This window comes from Barbatula barbatula (genome assembly GCF_947034865.1).
Source record: "Barbatula barbatula genome assembly, chromosome: 4".
NCBI lineage: Eukaryota > Metazoa > Chordata > Actinopteri > Cypriniformes > Nemacheilidae > Barbatula > Barbatula barbatula.
In genome coordinates, this window is record NC_136768.1 from 534,577 (window position 1) to 546,225 (window position 11,649).

General features: G+C 39.9%; 1 protein-coding gene across 1 annotated transcript; it reads right to left on the reverse strand.

Annotated features, from left to right (window-relative positions):
* On the reverse strand, window positions 1-4,832 carry mtpn (myotrophin). Its single transcript, XM_079454114.1, has 5 exons — window positions 4,691-4,832; window positions 4,509-4,585; window positions 2,979-3,092; window positions 1,873-1,956; window positions 1-652 (listed from the first exon to the last, which is right to left on the reverse strand). Exons 2-5 carry the CDS (start codon window positions 4,578-4,580, stop codon window positions 566-568), a joined length of 357 nt encoding a protein of 118 aa, XP_079310240.1. The 5' UTR covers window positions 4,581-4,585; window positions 4,691-4,832; the 3' UTR covers window positions 1-565.
* Between the last annotated feature and the right edge of the window lie 6,817 nt (window positions 4,833-11,649).

Consider the following 11,649-nt stretch of genomic DNA (forward strand, 5'->3'; position numbering starts at 1 on the left):
ACAGCTGAAAATGATTTTATTTATTTCTACAACAACAAAAATTCAAGAGGGCACAAAGCAAATGTGCGGCCAGTAAAATGATGGAAGCGTATGAGTGTTTTATTTTGTTCTCTGAACAGTTAATGTGCAGGAATGTCGTCTGTTTGACGTCGGGCCGGAGTGTCGCTCAGCTAGTTTTCTTTTTCAAAATCCCATGAACCACTCATTTCGAAATCGCAATCGCTCCTTTTTGTCTTACAGTCCGAAAAAAAAATGCACCTCATCAATTTCATTCTCTACTCTACATTCTGTGTTTAGAGTCCGACGGCTTTCCCATTGGTCCTTATGGGAGGTGTGAGTGACAGGTCCATCAGCCAATGGCTGCTTTTGATAAACTAGAGGAGACAGCAACCGCTCGTCTCCCAAAATAAAATATAATCATGAAAAAACTAAACAACACAGGCAAGCAAGAGGAGCTGATGCAGTCGGTGGGCTGAGACAGAGAGGCATGTGTGTGTGTGTGTGTGTGTGTGTTGGATTCGGTGGCTGCAGGTTCGACCCTCTCTGTTGTTCAGCAGCAAGTGACTCACTTCAGTAGATCTTTGATGGCCTCGCTCTCGGCCGCCTCGAGCGCGCTGAGACCATCTGGACCTTTCCGCTCCTTATCAGCACCCTGGAGAAACACAAACAAGCAATCATTACACACACACACAACCCCTAATGCAGAAACAAAACACACACCATCATCCTTACTTAACAGCACTGACACACACACTTATAAAACCCACAGGATCAAAGCAGTTTTACTACCCAATAAAAACCACTGCAGGATTATTTTATCACCACTATACACACACGTACGTACGCAACGCACACACCGTGCGTGTCGAGATCTCTACACACCTAAACAATACTTCCGAGATCCTTTCAGAAACTACTAGTTATCAAAACCCAACAAGACTCAACACTGTTAAACACAATGCTACCCCATCAAACACATTTCAACACTCTTTCACTCATTTCAGATCTGCCATCGTATTAATGTTCAACGCTGTTACCAACATTTCAGTAACACTGAACGTCTTATGCATAATCTACACGTGGTTGGACCCCTACACGTAGAGGGGCCCCTCTAATACAAAGCAAAGCTTTAATCGATCAGCCACTTGTTCTTTACAGAAATATTTTGCACTGCATTCTCCATGTGGATCAATGTGAAGTATTGATCTGTGCAGTGCAAAGGCTCTGAATGATTTCTCTTGGTTTGAAGTAACATCATCTGAAGCCACTGTTACACTACTGGAAGTGTCCGTCTGGTCAAAAACACATCGACAGGAAGACCGTACACAATGTTTCAAGAGAATAGCTAGAAATAAATAACTTCTGTCAAACGGGCATTACTAAATCAATCAAATGTCATATTTATAATGCTTCTTGGTATATGAATATTAACCATAAAAATCTGTCAAAAACTGATGTTAGGTATCAGTGAAGGGGATTTATTTCAGTACCAGACGCGTCAGAATGAACACAAAGCAGACATTTCCTTTCAATCCACCAGTGCAACGGTCACAAAAGTCCAATCAGAGACCTCACAGCTGCCCGAGGCCACAGAACCCGGTGCGGTGAGACAGGGTCCTGCAGGACGTGATCTCACAGTAAAGAATGTGCAGTGCTGTTCAGAGGGTCACTAATGCCCCTCCTCTGACACAAGCGCATTATATAACCCTGAGTGACCCCGCTGGTATCAGCGCTTACAGCACAACACGCTTTAAAACACACAAACAAAAAGACTATTCTGTCTGCTCGCCTGAGAGCTCAACACACACACACACCTCACACGCGGCTCTCTGACCTGCTGAATAACTAAAGGTTGTGTGAACGGGTTTGTACCTTTTCTAGAAGTATCTTGACGCAGGTCACGTGACCCTCATAAGTGGCAGACAGCAGAGGGGTAATACCGTGTTTATCTGGAGCCTGTAAGAGAAAAACCATAAATCAGGAACATTAACGCTTTCCCTCATGTACAAGGGCAGACGCTGTAATTCTTCAGCATCCTCTATGAATTACAGAGATGTTGAGAGATGACTTCAGAGGTCTCTGATCTCACAAACATTCTCTGTGTGCTGAGAGTGAACGCCGACAGACTAACATCTGGTGGTGTGGGATGACACGAAACAATTAAATTATTAACTGGAAATATTACAAACTAAAACCTAAAAAACAAACAAATCTGTATTAAAGTATGAATACAGCAGTATTAAAAAACAAACAATAAAATGGCAACAAATGTGCTAAGAATGTAACTAAAAATGATTAAACCTAATTCAAAGTATGACTTAAACTAATCTTAAATCATGTTAGAGATGAAAAGACAAAGAAATAGTGATGACATTTTAATATAGAGGTCTCATGCTGATTATAGATATAATTCAAATAAGCATTTCCGGAAATCTGGTAAATGTCTTGTGTTTGGATTCTCAGTGATGTCTCAAGACCGCTAAGACATCTCTGATTTAGTTTTTTTAACCAGTTTCTACAAAAATAATTACACAATTTACATAAAAACTGACTTTGGGAATAGTTTACCTAGTAAATAAACTTCCAAAATGTACCATTTCAAATGTACTATTTTTGTCTCTCTCACAAACACTTCAGGAGTCATTTATTAAGCCACTAGAGTCATTTACATTCATTTAATGATGGAATAATGTTCTTCTACGTGCTGACCTTCATAAAATAAGTAAACATAAAAGCTATTTAATATAAACGTATTTGATCAACTGAAGAAATTAAGTCATACACGTCTCAGATGCCACGAGGGTTTGTGTCCACTTCATAAAAAAAGTGAAATCAGGCTATTTAAAGGAAGTATGAATGGTAATAGTAAGTCATGCAGAACGAATACATGCTGCGAATCCACAAACATTAACATATGTATTAAACATTAACAGGTGCACGTAGGAAATGTGTGTGTTTGACAACAGAAGATACGTTACATTGACATCTGCTCCTTTGGACAGAAGAAACTCCAACATCTCTGAATGCCCACAGTCTGCAGCGTAATGAAGCGGCTTCCGACCGCCCTCCAGAGTCCTGTTCACATCCTCCGCCTGCACACACACACAAATTACTGAGGGCAAATGTCACCGCATGAATATTCACCACCTGCACCGAGCGGCTGACACAAGTCACACACAGTTATGAAAAAACACATCAATAACACAAGTTTTAACATTCACAGTTGTCATAGCAATGTTAATTCACTCTAATTATCAAACTTTTGGACAAAACACTCAACGTGACTAAACAAGTTAAAATGAGGCATTTCAAAAATGAGTTTTATTTGTGGCTGATGGGAATTATAACGGCTATAATGTGCTCCCTACATAGGCTATATTTGAAGGTGATCCCAGAATGCAAACCATCTAAACATCTCAGATTTGATTTGTGTTAGGATGTTAGCTGCCCCGCAAACACACGTTTCAATCCCAATGTAAATATTTAAAATAATTTCTCCATTTATCCTTCTGTGTTTTCTTCACACAATAAAAGTAATGATGCGTGTGAACTTTGGTGTGAACCGCTGAAGTGAAAGAGTCACGTCACTGACACTAGCACATGTGAATCCTGCCAAATATCATGTAAAAGCAAAGCAGTTTCATCTGCAGGACAGAGACAGGTGACTTCTGTTATCTCTTTGAGATATGAAGTCACCTTTATCAAGACATCTGCAGTGAGGAAGTGTACGAGTGTTAAAGCCTGTGGTTTTCACGCTGAAACACACAACGCCTGAGGTTACTTCACCACATCCACAAATAACCACACGCAAAGAAGAACTCTAGAACACACACTATTATTCAGGCCTGAAACACACAGCAGACATCATCTTGCACTTGTTTCCTCCGTGTTTCTGCAAGCACTTTCTGTCCAGCGTGTGTGTGTGAATCGTGTATACAATTACACAAGGAGGTGATGCGATATTGTGACACAAGATACACACTTAACAGATGAACTACAGGCCAGAGTGTGTGTGTTAGTATAAGATGAATCTAAAACAAGCACAAACTCATTATATTTAGTTGTTTTCATTTGACTAAGAAATGTTGACGATGCTGTTTTAAACACTTCACATATGTTTCCTTGATCAAAGCACCTGATTCAATGGTAATAACATGTTTTAGTTTATGTGTGTGCAGGTAATAACTGTCAATATGTAAATATTAAGTCATGTGTACAGCTTCCTGCTTTTACTACAGAGATAACATCACACTACCACAACAGTCAGATGGTTTCTACTCATTCATGAATGTGTGATGTCATGTTTTTAGATACGGCAATACATGGTTTAGCATTAGGCAACTCAGAAACATGGTATTATATCACCAAATAACACCACTGTACACAGAAGCCTGCCTGTCAATGTGCGTGTGTGTGAGACAGAAAGAGACAGACAGAGAGAGACAGACAGAGAGAGAGACAGAGAGAGAGAGACAGAGAGAGAGAGACAGAGAGAGAGAGAGACTCACCTTCACCAACAGAGTCTTCACCTCATCCAGATCTCCATTCTTCAGGGCCCACATCAACTCCTTATCCCCCATGTCACCTGAAACACACACGCGCGCGCACTGTTAAACCGCTCCACAGCGGAAGTGTTTCCGTGTTTTCGGGTGTTTCTCGAGTGTATGAAGTGAGTCTGTGTGTCACCTACCGGCTTTCAGACGTTTTTTGGATTGACAGAAAGTTTGAGATCAGACACTGACGGGATCCGCCTGAACTGCAACCACCAGCGGCACGGACTTCCGCTATCAGACTACCGCCCGCAAATAAACTTCAGAATAAAAGTCCCAGTCCACACCCACCGCATCCACTACACTATATAACGGATGCGTGAAGACTCTACATTTGAAATGCAATGAACAATGACACTGTACAAAAAGAAGTATAGTGAAGTACACTGTCAGACATTTTCAGTTATTCACATGTTTCACGCGTGGAAACAAACCGGGTTTACCTACAAAATAATACATAGTTTACACAATATTAATAAACACTTCAGCTCAATTACAAAGTGCAAATAAAGGAAGTGAATAACAACAACACATTTTAGTGCAAACTTACATTAAACTGAAAAAATACGAATAAAACGTGAATTAAGTATAAATAACTACACACTACAGTACTGTATACGGCCTTACTTAAAAGCCCCACTATTTCAATATGAAAAAATAAAAAACGTCATATATAGCACACTTTGCATATCATTTTTATTTATTTATTGTTAGTATTTTTTAAATCTTACATATATATAGTGTACATTTTTAATTAAAGATATGTTTCTGTTGGTTTTATTTTGTTCAGACGTTTGTGTAACTGAAACACGTTGAAGCACTTCATCTGAAGGGGTCTATAGGATAGAAATAAAACCCATCTGTAAATACAAATCTTGTACATGGATGTTCAGATATATGTGACCCTGGACAACAAAACCAGTCTTATGGGTCAATTTTTCGAAATTAAAGATTTTTACATCAACTGAAAGGTGAATAGTTCAGCTTTTTATTGATATATGGGTTGTTAAGATGGGACAAAATCTGGTGGAGATACAAGAGTGTAAAACTCTGGAAGTAAAAGGTGCAAAAAAATCTAAATATCGAGAAAATCGTCTTGTAGCAGGCCATCCATTCACAAAAATAATGTTTTTATATATTTTGGGTTGAAAATTTACAAAATATCTTAATGGAACATTACTTAATATCCTAATGATTTTTGGCATAAAAGAAAAATCTATAATTTTGACCCACACAATGTATTTTTGGCTTTTACTAAAAATGTTCCCGTGCTCCTTAAGACTGGTTTTGTGATCCAGGGTCACATATTTGCCTATATACAGTATGGCTAATGTGTATTTGTGGTATTTATTCCCTTTCGATGAAAATCATTTGTTTAATTTTAAGCACTCTAAGTCATAAACAGATGGATGATTAATGTACTGTTACTCAAATGAAAAGAGTTTGTAAAAGACTAGGAGGCATCACTATATACAGTATAAAGGTCCACTATTAAAACAGTTAACAGGGAGCACGTCTGTCCATCTCTACCGTGTGGCTTTAGTTGAACTGTCGTTGTATGGAAAAGAAGTGCAGGATTCTTCAAAGATTCATGAATTCCTTTCAGGGTGAGTTGCCCTTTAAACGGCACGGACACAACACAGTGTCCTTCACCCACTCCCTTCTTCCTCTCTGTGTGTGAAATATGGAGGACGACAGACCTGCTCGACACTATTATTGCATGAAATAAGCTCTCAGAGGCAACCAATTCACTTAGAGGACAAAAGGAATTATAAGAGAAAGAGAGAGAGAGAGAGTTTGTGAGTCAGGGTTGTTTTATGAAACCAGCCCTTGAAGAAAATACAGTACGACTGTGCATTCTGAATTCAGATGAGGGTGTTGTGGTCTCCCAGGAGAGCACAAGCCTGTAATGATATGCAGCGTTCTGAGGGTCTGCTGTGAGCCCCTCATTCCAATGCAGTCGCAATTACTGCAAACACTCGTGTCCATGTGTGCTGCGTCAAGACCCGTACAGTACACACTACAGGTGAACTCTGAAAAGTTACTCTGAAAAAGTCATTAAATACTAGTTAGTCATTACATATTCAATAGTGTAATTAGATTATAAGTCTCTGCAAACAGTATTGAATGACTTATTACTAATTACTTTCTATATCCTACATCAACCTCAATAAGAATTGATTAAAGGACAGACATAAATCACATAAATTATTGTATGCGTGAAGAATACATTGAAGCGTACATTTTAAAGTCTAATGTCATTTCCATTGAATATATTAGTTTAATTACACCCTTACTTTCCTTTTTCAAGGGAACAGTAATTAAATGACAGTAACTTATTATTTACTAAGTAGTTACACCCAACACTGACTGAGACGCATCATGTTGTCTGGAGTGTTATCTGTTTTTTGCATGCATGCATCTCATATACAGCAATCGTCTACTACTTACACCAAAAAGTGTGAAAAAGCTCTGTGTTGTACAGATGACTGGAGTGAATAAAGGCCGTCTCCTGAGCAGTTTCTTTCGGCAAACACGAAATAATGAAACTAAAGTGCTATCATTAATAAACACAAAGTATGTGTGCCGTGCTTCGTCCTCATAAATCAAAGCACAGGAGAAATAAATCATTACGCCTATACTCTTCTCATCGATTCTCTTTATCTCCTGCAAGCTCAACTTTATCACACGGGGACAATTAAACTAACAAATTATAAGATAAAAAGAAGTTGGAAGAGCTCATAAAGTTTTGGTGCAGGCTGGAATCCTCTGGTGTGTGTTGGGTTGGGTGGAGGAGGACAGATCGCTGCTGATATTTCAGAGGGAACTCAAGCGTGTCTTCCTGTAATTGCAAACATTCCTCTTTATCAGTGGACACACCCCTCTAGTGATCTTGAATACGTGGAAAGATGTCGAATAAGGGCTGTGTAATTCAGCGAATCACTGTAGTTCAGTCCTGATGTGATCAGACGGATCCACTGACCCTCTGTGTTCACAGCACCTCCTGGGTTCCCACAATGCCCTGTTCTCTCCCATCATCCATCACGACTGTCATGTCCAGAGCCGCGGCCGCAGAGGATTTGTAGATGTGCTCTGTGATTGCCTGTGACAACTTCATTATGAGCCGATCAAATCTCAAGCTTTCATCATGAGCGATACGTGTCACTCTCTCTCTCTCTCTCTCTCTCTGACTTTATTTCATTATCAGATCCATGTGTCTGATGTCAAAGGACTGATCACTTTCACTGACATGTGAAGTGACCAGTGTTGGGCAAGTTACTCTGAAATGTCATTAAATACTACTAATGACATGTTCAGATGACTGTAGAAATGACTATTGAATGATTTATTACTCATTACTTTCTATATCCTACATCAACCTCCATTAGTGAAGTGATTCAAGGATAGACGTGAAACGGCTCTTTTCATTCATTCAAATAAATGATATAAAACTACGTAAAGTTATATTATTAACTGACCAAAGGATTACAGATGTGAGAATTATACATTAAAGCACAGATTTTAAAGTTAGACAAAAATAATCCCTTACTTTACTTTTTCAAGGGATAACAGTCCAGAGCTCAATAAATAAACATCCAAAGAGAGATGTTGATCATCATGATGTGTTTCAGTAGACGAGCTCGCCCACACGCGTCTGAGAATCACTCAGGGTTAATGAGACACACACACACATGAAACTCCTACAGGCAGAGTGTGTGTGTGTTTGTGTGTGTGTGTGCGTGCGTGTGTGTGTGTGTGTGTGTGCGTGCGTGTGTGTGTGCGTGTGTGCTCTGGCCGTATTATGTTGAGTGTTCATCACCAGCAGGAGGCAGCGCTCCGATGTGCAGACATACATTCACAACACCTGCTGATTTCCCATCATCTTTTACTCTTTCTGGTATTATTGAGCTGATGAGAGGTGTGTGTGTGCATTTACCCTCCACAACCCAACAGACAGAAAAGATCCGAGGCTCTTCTCAGCATGTACAGAGAGAGAGAGAGAGAGAGAGAGAGAGAGAGAGAGAGAGAGAGAGAGAGAGACGCACAGTGGGATGCTTTACTGACCTCTACATACAACAGAATATGGTAGTGCTTACTAAACAATACACACTGAATACTGTTTTTTGAACACTGTGTGAAACAGCAAAAACTCGACAGTTTCAAACAGTTCCTCACATGGCATCTGTACGTGATATGGCTTGATCATCTCATAGTTTGGTTGGTGGCTAGCTAGGTTTACTGGTAACGTTAACTAGCTGGAGATTTAGGGTTTCCATGGTTACAGTGATGTTCTTGATTGATGTCTGGGTTTGGTTAGTGTTGTAGTTAAAAACAACAGATTCTAGGTGTAAATGAACAGATTGTAGATTCTAGTTATAAATCTATTTGTCTATTTGTCGACTTTGACGTCCACAGTTGTTCTGCTGTGTTTAAAGTGCAGGGGATTGTGGGAAGTGTTCTAGTAGAGCTAGAGATTTAAGATACATTTCAGAATATTATTTATCCTTCATCATCATCATCATCATCAAAGAAGAGGCATTCTCATTATGTACATTATATATATATTACATTAAAATTATCTGCAAGTATGAGGAGCATACGAGATTTTCGAAGGACTTTGCATAATTATTAATTACTGTCAAGCAATTAATATACAACTCAGTGAAAACCTGTGTGTGATGCTTAATTGTGTGTGTGTGTGTGTGTGTGTGTGTGATGCTGTCTGGAACACAGACTCCATCAGCCCACATACATGCTAAATATAAACCCTGGACTGATATCTGCTCTGCTTTTCCACACACACACACGCACGCACACACACACACACACACAAAACACACACAACAAACACACACACACACACACACACACACACACACACGCAAACACACACACACACGGATGGAGACACAAATGTAGTGGACACAACATACCCTGATACTCTCTCTCTCTCTCTCTCTCTCTCTCGCCTCAGGTAAAAGTGCCTGAGCTGAAGTTCATCTCTGTGGGGTTTTATGGAAGGGAAAGCCTTGCAGGCGTAAGTAAAAGCATGTCTTCATTGCTCTGTTGCCTGTGGGACAAACACATAGCTGTCGATCCGAGATGAGCCCATCCTTACCTCCACTTTCATTCAGTGAATATTCTAGTGTGCTTAATAGGCATCAGGGTCACAAACTGTCACATCCATGTGTATCTGCACACAAACACACAATTCTTCTGGAGTTGATTTTTATGTTAAGAAAACCATACGGATAAATAAAGACTTTTATCTACCGCCGGTGGGATGAGAGTCAGAGATTGTGATTGTGATTCAATACAGGTTTTTCAGGCAGAAATCCACCTGGATGTTATTGAGTGGAGCTCTGAACCTCATGAAACTGAATAAAGATGATAAACAGAATGTATGAGAAGGATCAGACACACACACACGTCTGGTGTTTATTATTATCTCTGTGGGGACAGTCCAGAGGTGTAATGATTTTTATTATACAACTGTATATTTTATCCCCTAAACCTAAAGATCACAAGTCCCCATAAGTTGGTCCCCCCGCTATATTAAAACAAGGCCACATATACACACACGCAGGTATTTTAATGGAATATAATGATATTCACTCCACACTGTGTTGACTCAACATTATTTAACACGTTCACACAGCACTTCTGGAAAATTGTATTTCTGGAAACTATTTAAGATAAAAAAATGGGGTCCATTTGTTTTCCTCTTCTGTAATGAATCTTTGTTTTTAAACTGTCGTGCGTTTTTATAGTACAGAAGCCACGACTGTAAGTGTTATTAAAGGAAGTGCTGATCTTCAGAGTTCTATGAGTTCATTCAAATGATCTTCATTAACTACAGAACAGAGAAGAGATTCTGTCCCCTGTGAACTTTCTGAACAACTTACAAGTGTTCCCAATAGTACACTGATCTGAACGACTGGTTACTCCAGTCATTAAAAAGAGTGAGACAGACACACAGACACACAGATGGATGGACAGACATAGAGATAAACAATCACAATCACAATCACACGCACACGCACACACAGACAGACAGACAGACAAACAATCATATAGACTGACACACAGACGGACGGACAGACAGACAGACAGACAGACAGACACACACACACACACACAGAGAAGACAGAGAGAGAGAGACAGACAATCAGACAGAGACAATCTTTCTCCAGTGTGTACGTGCATGTGTCGAGAGTCCACAGCCCACTATACAGTGTGTTCTAAACTCAAACACACACGCACACACACACTCATGTAGTGATAATCTCCAGTAATTATATTCCTCTGTGGCTCTGTATGCTTGACGGATGATGGCATAACACCATTATTTAACTGAGAGATGATTAATGAGCTATGAAGTACATAAGCAGTGAATCCCCCCCGCCCGACTGACCCTCACACACCTCTGAAATAAACACACTATTAGACACTTGAAAAATGAGCTGGATTAAACACTATTGTTCTCTGTGTGACGGGGAAACACAATTCATTTAGAATACACTCAACTCCAGACGTCTCAGCAAAAGCTTTGACACCAACTGAAAACCGTTGTTGACATCTCTTCTGAAACTCTTATGACAGAGTGAGATGAAGTGAATGTGATGAAATGAATACAGAAATGAAACACAAGTTATGAAAGAATTCGTCATGAATCATTTCAGATGTACTTGGGCCACATTGTCAGATAAAATACAAAGGAAGTTTTCTCACCTTCACACTCTGGGTGGTTTCCAGAATCAGCAATAATGTGGAGCAGAAGACTGAAGCGTGTGGTCGTGTGTTATCTCAGGTGTGTGAATATATTCATGTTCAACATGAGGACAGATGCTGAAACGTGCCGTGAAAGACAAACAGCTCGGGGTGTCTCTTTAAAACGAGTTTAACTTCCTTCAACTCTCAGTCCTCCGAGGCAGCCGAGGTTTTTCTGATTTCACCGGTGGATGAGGAGACGGCGCAGGGACACTCTGGAGGAAAATGTTAAAACAGTCCGGACGAAGATCTCGACAGAGCTGCGGAGGAGTCAGTATCTCATCTGAGGAGGATTTACCAGCCCTCGAGTTTCTCACTTTTAAACGGC

Excerpts from the sequence above, each read along its gene's own strand:
- mtpn (XM_079454114.1), bottom strand. The coding sequence starts at position 4,580 with ATGGGGGATAAGGAGTTGATGTGGGCCCTGAAGAATGGAGATCTGGAT. Across the intron at positions 3,093-4,508 it reads TGAAGACTCTGTTGGTGAAG|GCGGAGGATGTGAACAGGAC; the intron begins GTGAGTCTCTCT and ends GTGTGTGTGCAG. Across the intron at positions 1,957-2,978 it reads CCAAAGGAGCAGATGTCAAT|GCTCCAGATAAACACGGTAT; the intron begins GTAACGTATCTT and ends TTTCTCTTACAG.